The sequence below is a fragment of the Tachysurus fulvidraco genome, chromosome 21 (genome assembly GCF_022655615.1).
Source record: "Tachysurus fulvidraco isolate hzauxx_2018 chromosome 21, HZAU_PFXX_2.0, whole genome shotgun sequence".
Taxonomy (NCBI): Eukaryota; Metazoa; Chordata; class Actinopteri; order Siluriformes; family Bagridae; genus Tachysurus; species Tachysurus fulvidraco.
In genome coordinates, this window is record NC_062538.1 from 180,001 (window position 1) to 193,948 (window position 13,948).

Consider the following 13,948-nt stretch of genomic DNA (forward strand, 5'->3'; position numbering starts at 1 on the left):
TTCGCGTGCACGCGCGCGTGTTTCCTTGGCAGCAAGAGCGCCGCAGCAGAGACGCCACGGCGCATGCGTGTAACTCGCCGACCACCACCCAGCGTGTTGGGTGCGCGCGCGCAGAAGGAAACATAACATGGGTGAAATGTTGTGGGTTTCGAGTTAGGGCCAAACGTTAGATTTAAGATTCTCACTCTGATCACTGAACAGATTAATGTTAAGGTCTGTGGTGTGACAGCACGTCCTCTTTCAGCGATCCTCTTGTGGCTCCTGGATAAAATCAGAAAAATGGATTTTCTGGTGTAAATGAATCTTCATTCAAAACATCTTGTGGGAGACAGAATCACGTCGAAACCTCTCATAGCTCACATTCATGAATAAATTAAGCTCTTTTCCTAAAACACCACTGATTTGCAATCTTGGCCTAAATAAGCTGTGTACAGACGATATAACTTGTAGACTGACCAGAGAGAAAACGAATGAATCTCATGTTGCTCTCATTACTGAGAACGCAGGGCTCACTATAAATACACTTTCTGAGTAATTAAATCAGTTTTAACCATCGCTGGATTGTCTTGATCATTTCTTTTACATGTAATATTACTCAGGTGAAGTATTACTCCAGGTGTTTGTTTTGTCTTTTTATACAGCGTAATAATTAACATTTTTAACAATTATTCTAACATTTTGATTATTTATAGAGGGAACACTGAGTTGGAAAATGCTACAATGGACATGGGTAAGTTTCAGTGCCCTTCCGGTGAGGCCTACTGCTAAAAGCTCAGACATTGGCAATGCATCAAGTCAGAATGAAGTATTCGTACACAGTTCCTTTTGAGAGGAACAGTCATTGTATCAAGAAACTTCGGCACCATTATGTCTGGGTGATTTGTCCAATATAATAGTGGCTATGAACAAAGCACTCAGAGCTATATCGCATTGGGTGGTGGGGTGGTGGGGTGTAGTGGGTGGATTTACTGTCTACAGGCACCAGGGTCCGATCCTGAGCTAGGGTTACTGTTCACTTTCACTTGTTCTCACCATGTCTGTGTGAATTTTGCATCTACTTTCCTTCACTTTCCTCCTAGTGTGAGGATAAGAATGAGCGTAATGCAGTGTGATGAACTGGATAAACTCTTGGTGTAATTGTACACAAAAATACAGTTAACCTTATGTTATAATGCAGAAAGCACTTTGCTGTTTATTAATAAAAACATTCCTATGGTGTTAGTTCTAACAACCTAAAAGTACAGTAAAATCTACTGAGTAAAATAAAAAAAATAATAAGGAGCTTCAGTGAGTCGTCCTGATCCTGATTATTTTCTAATAGTAAATTACATTCAGCTGTGTCAGGGTGTTGGATGGATATGTGAGAAATTGTGTATGTAATAAAACGTTGGCGATGGATTGACTGGCAAGAGTTGAGAAGATTCAGAGTGTACACAAATCAGACAGGGAAGTGAGAGTCTAATCCAATATTATTATTAAGAGGGAAACTAATTCCTGATGAACTCAAAGTCTTTATACACCAAGTGTATAATTCACTTCACACCTTATGAAATTTTACATTTGTCATCTGGTTTGGCTGAAAACTGGAGCTGTGTTTTATTTGCATAGAAGTGGAAGTGAATACACTGTTTATGAGGAGGTCTACAAAGACTGCAAAAGTAAAATATTTCATCATTTTTATTGTGGTACAGAACTTGTGGTTGTAAGCAAACATTTACATAAAAAGTAAAAAAAAAACTTGTGCTTATGATATCATGGTCACTGTCACTTAGCTGATGCTTTTATTGACCAGATGTCACCATTAAAAACCTACAAAGGAAATTTAAAAATATTAAAAGGCTTTGAAAATACCTCTCAGTTTAAAAAAATGAAGCAGACTCATAACAGAGGAGAAGGTACAAGATCTCTGATTCTACCAATCAGACTCTACTGATGTTATCTGTGGAGCTTGCAAAACTACTAACACCTTCTTTCAGCATCTTGCCTTGTTGGTGTCCCTGACTGAAGCCACTAAACCCTGAATTGAAGCTCCTCTCACACAGCACAGGGGTGGGTGTAACAGAATAAACATGACATGCAGAGTTGCTGATCAAAGCTTTAGCCTGTTTATGATAGCTACAGCGCAGGTAACGGGAGAAGGCATGGCGATAGCTCTTGTTGAATAGGGTGTAGATGAGGGGGTTGACTCCTGAGGAAACATAGCCCACCCAAACCAAAATGTCCATTAGTCCGAGCAAGCGTTTACTGCATCCACCTTGGCACAATGCAATTATCACGTTGGTGACAAAAAACGGACACCACATGACCAGGAAAAGGAAAAACACCACACCCAAGACCTGAGAGGCCCTGCGTTCATTCTGGATAGCCTGAGCTATGCGTCGTTTCCCCTGACCTCGTGAACCTGTGCACTCACGGACCCTCAGTGGAGGGCTGAGGTGCTGCAACACCCCTTTGCTTGGGGAATTAGAACGAGAAGATGGATCAACAGTCAGGAGGCTGGGTTGAGGTGATGGCTGCTTGCTGTTAGTGCAGTTCCTGTGCTCAGTGGAAAAGTTGGCCAGATGCTGCTGGAGCACCCGCATGGTCAGGCAGTAGCAGACAACCATGATTATTAGTGGGAGGAAGAACACCACAGAGGAACCCACAATTATGAAGCGAGGCTCAGTGAGGACGCAACTGCCATTCACCAGAACCTTCTGTTCATTCTGCAGGCTGATGACAGGGATGGGCAAGGAGATAGCTGGAAGTGCAAGAGCATAGGGAAAGAGAGGAAGTTACACTAACTCAAATAATGCTCCATACCACCACAGAGAGCTGAAAAGCATCACATACTGTAATATCACACCACTAAGTTTGAGGTAGAGGGACTACAACGGCAGAAGATCGCATCAGGTTGCACTCCTGTCCCAGAACAGGAATCTGAGGACACAGTGGGTATAGACTCACACAAACTGGACAGTTTGATGGAAATTGTCCAGAGGAAGTTTGGTGAGCCAGTGCCCACTGTGCCCAAAATGAAGCAACCTTTTAAAACACATACATTGCACTAAGCTTTGATAGATAACATACGTGTGCTCCTACCCATGGAGATGGTCCAGACTGCAATGATCTTGGTCATGGCCCTGTAGGGCGAGTTGGTGCGGCTGTGCTGGATGGGGCTGCGGATGCCGATGTAGCGGTCCAAAGAAATGGCACACAGGTGCATGATGGAGGCAGTGCAGAAGAACACATCCAGGAAAATCCACATGGGGCACAACACATGGGGCAGAGGCCACGATTTATCTGAATACATGCAGGTAATTTAGATGCAGAAACTAGGATTGTTTTTATATTTTAAGTTTGGTTTGGGTTTATGTATGTTAATATGTGTACAGTTTATTGAAAATGGGATGAAATAATAATACTTTCTAAAAATGTTTTAAAGAGATAAGTGATATTTAATAAGCACAAAGAAATAAGGGGCAAGAAGCAAAATACAGATAAATCAAGTTTAGTGAAGTTTATTTATCATTTACAGGAAATGAAAATGATTATGGTGAAGTTCAGTTAAATTGCTTTAGACACACACACACACACACACACACACACACACACACACACACACGCACGCACGCACACACACACACACACACACACACGTCAAAATAGACGATATGACTAAAAATAATATAATTAATGAATATACTGTATATAAGATAGTGAGAAATAAGAAACAAAATGGTGTATATAACATTATTGAACAAAGAAAGGTGTCCATGTGGTATGTACAAATAACCTGTAATCCATATAAAGGGAAGTGTTTTTATACTGGACAGATGGTCTTCTATAGTCCATATTTTGAAGGTGTATAAATGGAGAAGTGCAATCAGCATGAACAGAATTATATCAGTGTATTCACTTAGTGGCCTTGGAGATGAAGCATAAAGTGATCTGTTAGTGTACAAATATAATGAATCTGTATCAGTCATTTCCAGCTCTAGTGCATTTGAATAGTCTAATCTCTTAGAGACAAATACAATTACTTGTTCAAATATTAAAATGGGATATTTTAATGCCCAAGACTAACGTAGTGACCCAACACATACAGAGCTGTCCACTTTCCCCATTCAAATTGATTGTTGTAAATATCTTACCACAGGGTTTATACAAACTCAGATTACAGCTTAGTGTTGATTCATTTGCAATAAATGTATTCATTTTTTATTGAAGTGTCAGCTGTGTTAATTCGCCATTATTCAACTCATCTCAATTCATTCCTCAAACTCAAAACACTTAATAAAGAAATTAATAAGTAAGATACTCACTATAGAAGATGTTTATGAGTGATGCTGGCATGACCAGGACTCCCACCAGCAGGTCTGCTACTGCCAGAGAGCGCAAGAAAAAGTTTGTAGCATTCTGCAGCTTCTTCTCCAAGGACACTGCCAGTATCACTAAAATATTCCCACCAACGGTGAAGAAGATAATGACCAGAATGACCAAAGCAGGCCAGTTCTTTCCTGTACTCGAGCAACCGGTTACCAGTCCCGAATAGTTGGATCCAGAATGGGTCTGGTTGTTGGGATAAACACAGTGTAATGAAGCCATAGTTAAACTACAATACAATCTTCCAGGATTCAGCTTTTCAGTACTTCAGGTGAGTTCAGGGTTCTGGTTGGCTGGGAGGGGCTTCACATTCAGAATCAGTTTAAAAGCTAAGTAAGAAGCAGTTGGAGGAGAAAACACACACATGGTTATTGACAAAGTGTCCATGCATTCGGTTATAAAGTAATATGAATTTATTATGTGGTGTGTAAACCAAAGGGGAGACAGGAGATTTACATGATTAATCAGGACCACATATGTTTGATTTATTTAGCATGTATACTATGAGTAGCCTTAATATTCCTCAAGCTAGTTACAGGCATGAAGCTGGAGGTCTGGTTATGAAACTGATATAAAGTTGAGAAAAGTCAAGCTTCTAAAGATGGAGGTACTGAGGAGAATGTGGGAGATGATAGATGGTCTGCAGAAAAAAGTGGGAAAAGAAGAGGAGATAAAAGAGAACAACAGAAGGATATGTTTATTATGAATACAGCATGATGGAAATTCAAGTCAAGTCAAGAAGCTTTTATTGTCATTACAACCATATATAGCTGTTACAGTACACAGTGACATGAGACAACGTTTCTCCAGGATCATGAAGCTACATAAAACAAAGACATGAAGTGCATCTGTGCAACCTGGTGCACACAGTGCAGGACAAGACAAACAAGACAGACAAGACAGTGTAGGACAAAAGACATTGCAAACAAAAAATACAAAACAATACACAAAAGACGCAACAAACGCAGCGCCGACCAGCATAAATACTGTGTGTTCTATATTGCATGTGCAGAACTACTGGAATTGTAATGCATTGTGCAATGCAGTTGACTGAAATATGAGACAGCATGTGCAAAGAGCAAAACCAGTGTGCAAAACAGCATGTAAACAGTTTGATATGGTGGTGCTGTAGACATGGATGTATATTGGAAGAGTGTGTATTTGGTGTAGGCCAGTGCAGACCATACAGTGATGTAGTAATTTCTCATATGTGGTATAAACAAGCTTATGTAGTTTATTGACAAGAGAATTATTAATGTTGTTGTTTTTGTTGTGGAAGTGCTAGCTCAGGGCTTAAGGTGTTAGACTGCAGTCCCAGGACCACCAAGCTGACCCTGTTTGCCCCTGAGCAAAGTGTTTGGCTGTACAAATGTAAGTCGCTCTGTTTTAAGGGTGTCTGCTAATTCAATTCAATTCAAGTTTATTTGTATAGCGCTTTTTACAACAGACATTGTCTCAAAGCAGCTTTACAGAACAAACATAGAGCAGAAGGTAAACATAACGAATAATAAAAGAAAAAAGAATTACAGAATAAAAATTCTAGATTATTATTAGATGTATATAGTTCACAGTGTGTATGTATTTATTGCCCTATGAGCAAGTCTGAGGTGACTCAGGCAGCAGTGGCAAGGAAAAACTGCCTTAAATTGGTAAAGGAAGAAACCTTGAGAGGAACCGGACTCGAGGGGGAACCCATCCTCATATGGGTGACACTGGGGGTGTGATTGTAATATACAGTCAGTTAAATGTGGTATTGGTGTGAGGTTCAAGGACTTCTGATCTCCTGAGTACCACAGAGTCTAACTGGAGATGTCTCAGGATTCTTAGAGTCAGCCTCGGCTCAGTGGACGTCCAAAGGCTTCGGCTAAATGTTAATGTTGTTGTAAATACATTTTTCTTTGTACTCATTTTCTTAATGCAGGTCTGGGAGCAAGTCATTAGATTATTATAATCACTGAAAGAATTAAAAAAACAAACAACAACACGCAGATAGAGCAGCAACACAAGGTCACGTGATACGGCACGTCAGAGCCGAGTTTCCCAAACATCTGCGCTCGAGGAGGCTCAGCTTCAGTAACGTCAACTCACTGGGGTTAGCTTAGCTTAGCTTAGCTTAGCTTAGCATAGCTACGGCTGCCAGCTCCAGTTCCGTCATCAGCATCAAATATGGTATAAAAAGCAGAAAAAGATGAATCTTCGAGGATTCTTTCAGGATTTTAATCCAAGGTATAAACCTGTAAAGGTGTATTTTTGTTATTATTTATGTTTGTGTATTCGCTTGTGGTTAGCAAGATAGCCAGCTAGCTGTACTGAAAGGCCTAGCATTAGCTTCCTGTCAGGTTTTCTCTCATTAGGCTTATTAACTAGCGTTATTCTGCTTTCTTTGTTGTAAATGCAATTAAAAAATTATATAGATGATGATGATAAAGATTTTTTAAAAATAGGCTTTAAGCGACAGGATTCTCGTCTTTATGAGATTAAGTATTACAGATGCTGTGATTTATTTGACTTGCAGCTGAGAGCTAGCTAACTTTGTGTTATAGACTTCTTATGATGGAACCCTGGAGATGTTCATTATGGAGCTGAAACCAAACAGTGTTTTAAAGTGATTTAAAGTGTAAAGTGATTAAAGTGTAAAGTGTTAATGACTGAGCTCCAGTGTGTATGATGCGTTATAACACTTGTATTAATAACCGGGTGATAATATTTATAAGAACATAATTAAACCAAACACCTCATCAGTTCACCTCACATTCATTTATAACATCTGTACAATAATCTAATGCTCTAGCTTTTTATTACTGAACAGGTATAAATCTAAGCAGATGTTAAGTATAGGTGGGCTTACTTGTGTTTATATTGAGTTTTGGGTTATTACATTTTATATCAGTATATAACAGGTTTCAGATCAGAATCAGAAAGAGCTTTATTGCCAGGTCTGTTTTCACATGCGAGGAATTTGTTTTAGTGACAGAAGCTCCAAAGTGGAACAGAATGAAATATACAATATACAATATAGACAAATTGTACAAATGTACGAGTGTGAAATGTGCAGTTTAAATATACACAGTATGTCAACACACAGCCGTTTTTCTATCTTCTATCTATATAGATAGATAGATCTTCTATCTATCTATCTATCTATCTATCTATCTATCCATCCATCCATCCATCCATCCATCCGATAATGAATAAAAAAAACTTTGCTAATACTGAGTTCTGATTTCCACAGCTGTAATAAAATGGAAAAAAAGATTAGCAGAGCTTTAATATATAGTGGTTTTCTGATTTCTTGACCCTGTATGTGTTGTAAAGATGATCAGATGATGTGTTTTGCAGTGTTGTGAAAAGTTAAAGTGGTTTTTATCATTAAACATGTTCGCTTCTTTTTCTCTTTCAGTAAATTCCTGATCTATGCGTGTCTGCTGCTGTTCTCGGTGCTGCTGTCTTTACGTTTAGACGAAAATATAGAGTGGAGTTACTGGGCTGTGTTTGCACCCATCTGGCTCTGGAAGCTGATGGTTATCATCGGGGCATCAGTGGGCACTGGGGTATGGGCACACAACCCTCAGTACAGGTCAGTGCACAGTGGTTTTTAGCATGCTCATGATTGCATATCACTAAACTCTACATATTTATTGTAATTGTTAGATTGTAGTATGGGTGCAAAACAGGCTTATAAACAATACCATTTTTATCTGTAAATCTACAATTCAGTGTTTGACCATGCCGCTGAATCTGCCATTCTACCATCCATCTCAATTTGCGAACGACTTTGTTCTGTAATGAGTTTTTGTTTCAGTAAATTTAAATAAAAAATCCTCTGTAAGAATCTGATACAGAAAAGAGGTGTATGGAGGTAATTATAACCTATAACACAGTCACGTTAGGAAGTGCCTTTTTATTTTCCATTCATGTGCGTGTGATTTTCAGGGCTGAGGGCGAAACCTGTGTAGAATTTAAGGCCATGTTGATCGCTGTTGGGATCCATCTCCTCCTCTTGACGTTCGAGGTTCTGGTGTGTGACCGTGTGGAGAGAGGGAAACACTTCTGGCTTCTGGTCTTTATGCCTCTGTTTTTTGTCTCACCTGTCTCTGTGGCAGCGTGTGTTTGGGGCTTCAGGCACGACCGCTCACTTGAGGTCAGTCACTCCGTCACATTTTAGGTGAGTGTACTTCACATTCTTTAGTTTACGTTTAAAGTCCCCCTCTCACTTAACTCTTCTTGTTCACAGCTTGAGATCCTGTGCTCTGTAAACATACTGCAGTTCATCTTTATCGCACTGCGGCTAGATAAAATCATCACCTGGCCGTGGCTGGTAAGATCTCATACTCGCTCAAGGTCATGTGAGCTGACAGTAGCTCAGTAGTTCAGGTGTAAAGGCATTATGTCATCATTATGAAGCAGCCGACTGTTTTAAAAGTACTCAGTAAGTCTTTCATGGAAATTATCAGGTGATTTACTTCCTAATAATGTCCTTAGAGTCGTATTAAGAGTTTAATTATTTTCATTTCCTTATATATTTCTTTATTTATATGTTTTTGTACAGGTGGTCTGTGTGCCACTGTGGATTCTCATGTCCTTCCTGTGCCTAGTGGTGCTTTATTACATCGTCTGGTCTGTGCTTTTCCTGCGCTCAATGGACGTGATTGCAGAGCAGCGTCGCACACACATCACTATGGCCATCAGCTGGATGGCTATTGTTGTGCCCCTGCTGACTTTTGAGGTATTTAATACCACACAAATATGCTAAATATGCTTGTGTAATGTGTGTTTGTGTATTTCTGTGTGTGCAAATTTTGCCAGGTGAATCATCCGTATTCATGTGTTTTTCCATCAGTACTGTTTTTTGTTGTAAATTTTATTTGTTTAAATTTAAAAGCATAAAGCAGAAATAATAGTTTCACAAACAGCAACAAAAACATCCAGCATGTGAGCCAGTTCTCATCTCCATTCAATAGAATCACAGACTATATCATTTTTGGTTTATTTCTCTCCTTTATGTTTTTATAATTCCCATTTTACACCAGATCCTCCTCGTGCACAAGTTAGATGGTCATTACGAGTCCAAATTTGTGCCTGTCTTTGTGCCACTGTGGATCTCTCTGGTGACACTGATGGCAACGACGTTCGGCCAAAAAGGAGGCAATCACTGTAAGTCCGTTTCCTTCATAAACAGTCACTCGGGTTTCTTTTCAGGGTTTCAGCAGGAACGTATCAGTTAGAATTTCTCCTGACATCACAGCATCCGTTGCATGAGAAAGAGAGTGATATTTCACACTGCTGACAAACTATTAACATCTGAGCAATGCGTTAGTAAACCATGTTCTCATCCTGCTCAGTTTGTGTTTCCCTGGACTTCAGCATGTCCAGGAGAGTGTGTCAGTCAGGGACATCACTGCAGTAGGACAAACTGCATTCAGATGTAGACCTGACACAGAGAGCTGAAGTAGTCCAGTCTTGAAATGACGAGAGTTTGACCAAGTACCTGAGCAGCCTGTGTGGAGAAAAATGGTCAGATCCTCCTGATGTTGAACTGAAATGAGCCAGTCACAAAACAATGTGCTTTTGTATCAGATTCTATCAACAAAGGTGTAATGTTGTAAGCTTAATAGTAGAGGTTCACACAAATGGGGACTGTAGCTGAAATAAAAGTTGGTTAATATGTCTGTGAAGAGCTCTTAGCCCTTATAACATGTTTATGCTTAATGTTATAAAGTATAGTGTAGTATACAGAAATATTTAACATTTTTATATTTTGTCCAGTGGAGATCAAAACGGAACAACTTATGAGCACTTGATTTTCTCAGGAATAATGTAACCTTCATTGCAGAATATTTGAAGGAATTTGTGTTGTGGTTTTAACGTGCTAATAGAAGTTTGTTTTACAAACCAAGGCACTTCAACAAAATAAACTTTATTTGGTAGAAAACACAATGATTAAAATTAGAGAACAGCAAAGACTGTGGCACGGACAAAGATTACAGGCCCTTGATCTGAATGACTTCAGCACATCACTAGTCTCTCACGCTTTGGTCCACTCTTCTTCCAAAGTTCAGTGCCTGTTCAGTGAGTGGGGTTTTTAGCCATAATTATGTCACCAAGGATTGTCCAGTGTTATTTTTTCTTTGGTTTAGATCAGGACTCTGGGCTTGTGACCGGGGACATTGATGTACATGAAAATTGCTGGCTGATTTGGGTTCAGTCTTTCCCCAGTTTGACGAGGCGCTTAATGTTTCCCATCGGACCAAAATAAATTACACTTGCTTTCATCAATAAAGTGAACTTTGGACAACATAACATTCTCTTCAGCAAAGGTTATTCTAGCCTTTTAATTCTTTCTGCTAATGAGAGGTCTGGTTACTGCAGGATGGGCTTCCAGTCCTAATTCTCTTAGACGTTGAGATACTGTATGAGGAGACAGATCCTTCCTCTGTTCAGCGCTGAACTAGTGAGCAATAACCTAACCCTAACCCTAACCCAGCTGCAGTGTTGAACCAATTGCCCATTGAGACTCTCCACATGATCCTGTCCTCTCTTACATTTGTCTTTCATGGACGTTTTCAAATAAAAAAACTTTCTCTCACTAAGCAGTTACCTTGAAATTTCAGAAATTGTAGGTTGTTCTCTAATTTTGATCTTCACTGTACATAATTAATAAAAAAAAAATTATCATTGTTTTTATATCATGGTACCGATTTTGCGTTTGTCTTTTGTAATATTTACATTCTTCTCTCGTGTTTTGCTCGTTTCTGTCGTTCAGGGTGGTTTGGCATTCGTAAGGATTTCTGTCAGTTTCTTCTGGAACTCTTTCCTTTCCTGCGGGAGTACGGCAACATCTCCTACGACCTGCAGCATGAAGACTCGGAGGTTTCCGAAGAACTTCCTGCCCACGAGCCACCTAAAATCGCCCCCATGTTCCACAAGAAGACTGGCGTCGTCATAACACAGAGTCCTGGGAAATACTTCGTACCTCCACCTAAATTATGCATCGACATGCCGGATTAAAAATAAACTCCAAATTCCTTGAACATTGAGTGAGAGGAATGTAGTGCCACGGTCTGGACCTGACGCCGTGTCAGAGAGAGAACACTGTAAATGAGTAAACAGCTCCTGTGTGCAGCAGAACAACCTGAATAAAGCAGCAGGTAGTGAGCATAACTTCCTCCGGTAAACTCTTCCACAAATCTAACTTCTCATCACTCCTTTAACAACCACTAGTAAGCTGAGTACAATGTGGAGGACGTTATGTAGCCAAAGAACTTGGTTCCAATGCTGCCATTTTATGCAGCAATTCATGTTTTTTTTCTTTTGTTCACAGTAGTGAATTATTGAATTATTTTTGCTATGACTTTATGTTTGTAGATTCAGTCAGTGTTCACTAGAACAAATCAAGGACATTGACTCACCAACACAGGTTTATTGTTTCTGGACCATGTTGGAGTGTTTATAGTCTTATCACATTGTGATGTGTATATTTAAGACTTACTGACTGTCCTGATTTTCTCACCTGTTTCCTTTTTTATTACACATAAATAATCCAGTTCTGAAACTTTTTTTTATTTAACACTAGCAGCTGAATTTAAAAGAAAAGAGTCTTATTTGTAAGGCATTACACAACAGGCTTGTGCGATATCATTTCACTGGTCACCATTTACCATTACGTTTAATTATCCAGAATGTAAAAAGAAGAAATATAACTGTAAATATTGGATAGAATCCTTTTAAAAATCTGAAAATCTGCCACAAAGTGATCAGATAACTCTGTTGATCTGCTGCTCAAAGTTCGTTTGTGAGCTCTGATTAATGCAGGAGAGAAACTTCACATAATCACCATTAACTTTATTTATAAAGCATAAGATTTGACACCTTTTTTTCTGTTGTTGAAAAAAACACACTTTTGAACAATAGAAATAATTTCTTTCCAATGTCACCTTTCAATTAACATATTTTTGTACTTATTTTTTAATTAGCGTTCGTTTATGTAGAGCGTCTGCTGTACACGTCCCTGTTTATGAGCTGTTACTATAGAAACAATAAGGTATTAGAGTGAGGGCATTAATATAAACCTGTTGTTCACGTTACAGAAGGTCCAGCTGTGCTGTTATACACATGTAGTAAACACCTTCTGACCAATCAGAAATGAGCATTAAACCATGCTCTTGTGTAAATGTTTATATCGCACAAGCCTAACATTATATATTTAGTGTATAGAAATAAAATACAATATAATGTATGCTGAAGTAAACCGTTTAACAGGCATTTCCAGATCTAAAAGCAGCTTGGATGTATCAGTCATTTTTCTAGCTGCACACTTGCATGTATGTATATGTGTGTGTGTGTGTGTGTGTGTGCGTGTGTGCGTGTGTGTGTGCGTGCGTGCACTCAGCTGGCCTGAGGAAGCAGCAGTTGAGATCTTGGTATGGACCAACATGTTGTTGGCTCACATCTGTGCTGTTAGTCGTGTAATAGTGTCAAAGCTCTTCAGTTTAGAAAACATTAAAATATTATGCAAAATTGGATTTGTTTCTTTGAAATTCAGTTCAATAAAAGGTTTATGCAAGCGGTGCATGTGTTAAAGATCAAAACAACACATCGTTGTATATTATGTGTTTGTTATGTCGAGATAAAATGAGTGTGTTGCCTAAATTACACCACTCTAATGTTCAGAATCTGGTTATGTCCTAACACACACCAGTTTTTTACATATATGCCTGATGATGTTCTATTCCACAGATTTCCTGTTCCAATCAGATCCACTGTGAGATCAGACTCTGGTGTCGGGATGTTGACGAGACTCCAGTTCCAGTTCATCACAAAGGTGTTCAGTGGTGTTGAGTCAGATTCAGGGCTCTGTGCAGGACACTCCACGTTCTTCTACTTTCTCTGACCTTCTCACCTCCACACCGTGTCTTCATCATGGAGCTGCTTTGTACACGTCATGATGGAACAGGGTTTGGGAATCTTATCTCCAGTGAAGAGAAACTGAATCTACACACGGAAACGTTTTGTACCACTGTGTGTTTCAGACTGAGGAAACAGTTTACAAAAAGTACCACATGTGTGTGTGATGGTCAGGGTCACTGCATTCAGGTAGCTTCAAGGAAACGCAACACACAAACTTCTGGTGAGAGAGGAAAGGCTGTGTGTCGTGTTGCAGGCTTTTTTATTTACATGTATGCAAATGATGTTGAACTTATGTAATAGAAAAGTAAACTCTGCCCGTGTGTGTGTGTGAGAGAGAGAGAGAGAGAGAGAGAGAGAGACAGTGTGTGTGTGTGAGAGAGAGAGAGAGAGAGAGAGAGAGAGTGAGTGAGAGAGAGACAGTGTGTGTGAGAGAGAGAGAGAGAGAGAGAGAGAGACAGTGTGTGTGTGTGAGAGAGAGAGAGAGAGAGAGAGAGTGAGTGAGAGAGAGACAGTGTGTGTGAGAGAGAGAGAGAGAGACAGTGTGTGTGTGTGAGAGAGAGTGTGAGTGAGAGAGAGTGCGAGTGAGAGAGTGTGAGTGAGAGAGAGACTGTGTGTGTGTGTGTGTGTGTGTGTGTGTGCGCGCGCGCGCGATGACGGCATCACCTGTACAGGGATC

At 39.7% G+C, this 13,948-nt stretch overlaps 3 protein-coding genes across 5 annotated transcripts in view; 1 reads left to right on the plus strand and 2 right to left on the minus strand.

The window, feature by feature from the left end:
• Positions 1-47, minus strand: part of si:ch73-362m14.4 (wiskott-Aldrich syndrome protein family member 3) — a 14,364-nt gene extending 14,317 nt beyond the window's left edge. The window contains exon 1 of one of the 2 annotated variants that reach the window (XM_047806023.1): positions 1-47. This exon is cut by the window's left edge and continues 184 nt beyond it. The gene's annotated coding sequence lies outside the window, so the exon portion shown is untranslated. The other variant, XM_027154221.2, reaches the window with a different exon arrangement.
• Positions 1-4,587, minus strand: part of LOC113647491 (5-hydroxytryptamine receptor 2C) — a 7,273-nt gene extending 2,686 nt beyond the window's left edge. Inside the window, exons 1-3 of the mRNA XM_027154222.2 lie at positions 4,305-4,587; positions 3,082-3,282; positions 1,958-2,740 (exon numbers count right to left, since the gene is read on the minus strand). Of these exons, the coding sequence (XP_027010023.1) occupies positions 1,958-2,740; positions 3,082-3,282; positions 4,305-4,587 (1,267 nt within the window). The remainder of the gene's footprint in view (positions 1-1,957; positions 2,741-3,081; positions 3,283-4,304) is intronic.
• A 1,790-nt stretch (positions 4,588-6,377) lies between these two features.
• tmem185 (transmembrane protein 185) lies at positions 6,378-12,885 on the plus strand. Of its 2 annotated transcripts, XM_027154268.2 has the most exons (7): positions 6,383-6,591; positions 7,766-7,942; positions 8,299-8,506; positions 8,600-8,683; positions 8,915-9,091; positions 9,396-9,519; positions 11,129-12,885. In XM_027154268.2, exons 1-7 carry the CDS (start codon positions 6,554-6,556, stop codon positions 11,371-11,373), a joined length of 1,053 nt encoding a protein of 350 aa, XP_027010069.1. In that variant the 5' UTR covers positions 6,383-6,553; the 3' UTR covers positions 11,374-12,885. The 2 variants fall into 2 exon arrangements, 1 of the variants encoding a protein (XP_027010069.1); XR_003441690.2 differs by lacking the exons at positions 9,396-9,519; positions 11,129-12,885 and having other exon boundaries at positions 6,378-6,591; positions 8,600-8,794; positions 8,915-9,051.
• Positions 12,886-13,948: the final 1,063 nt, after the last annotated feature.

What these genes read in the sequence shown, in the direction of transcription:
- tmem185 (XM_027154268.2), top strand. Translation starts at nt 6,554, where the DNA reads ATGAATCTTCGAGGATTCTTTCAGGATTTTAATCCAAG. An exon ending in GGCACGACCGCTCACTTGAG is followed by an intron (nt 8,507 to 8,599) that starts GTCAGTCACTCC and finishes TCTTGTTCACAG; the next exon opens with CTTGAGATCCTGTGCTCTGT. An exon ending in CCAAAAAGGAGGCAATCACT is followed by an intron (nt 9,520 to 11,128) that starts GTAAGTCCGTTT and finishes TCTGTCGTTCAG; the next exon opens with GGTGGTTTGGCATTCGTAAG.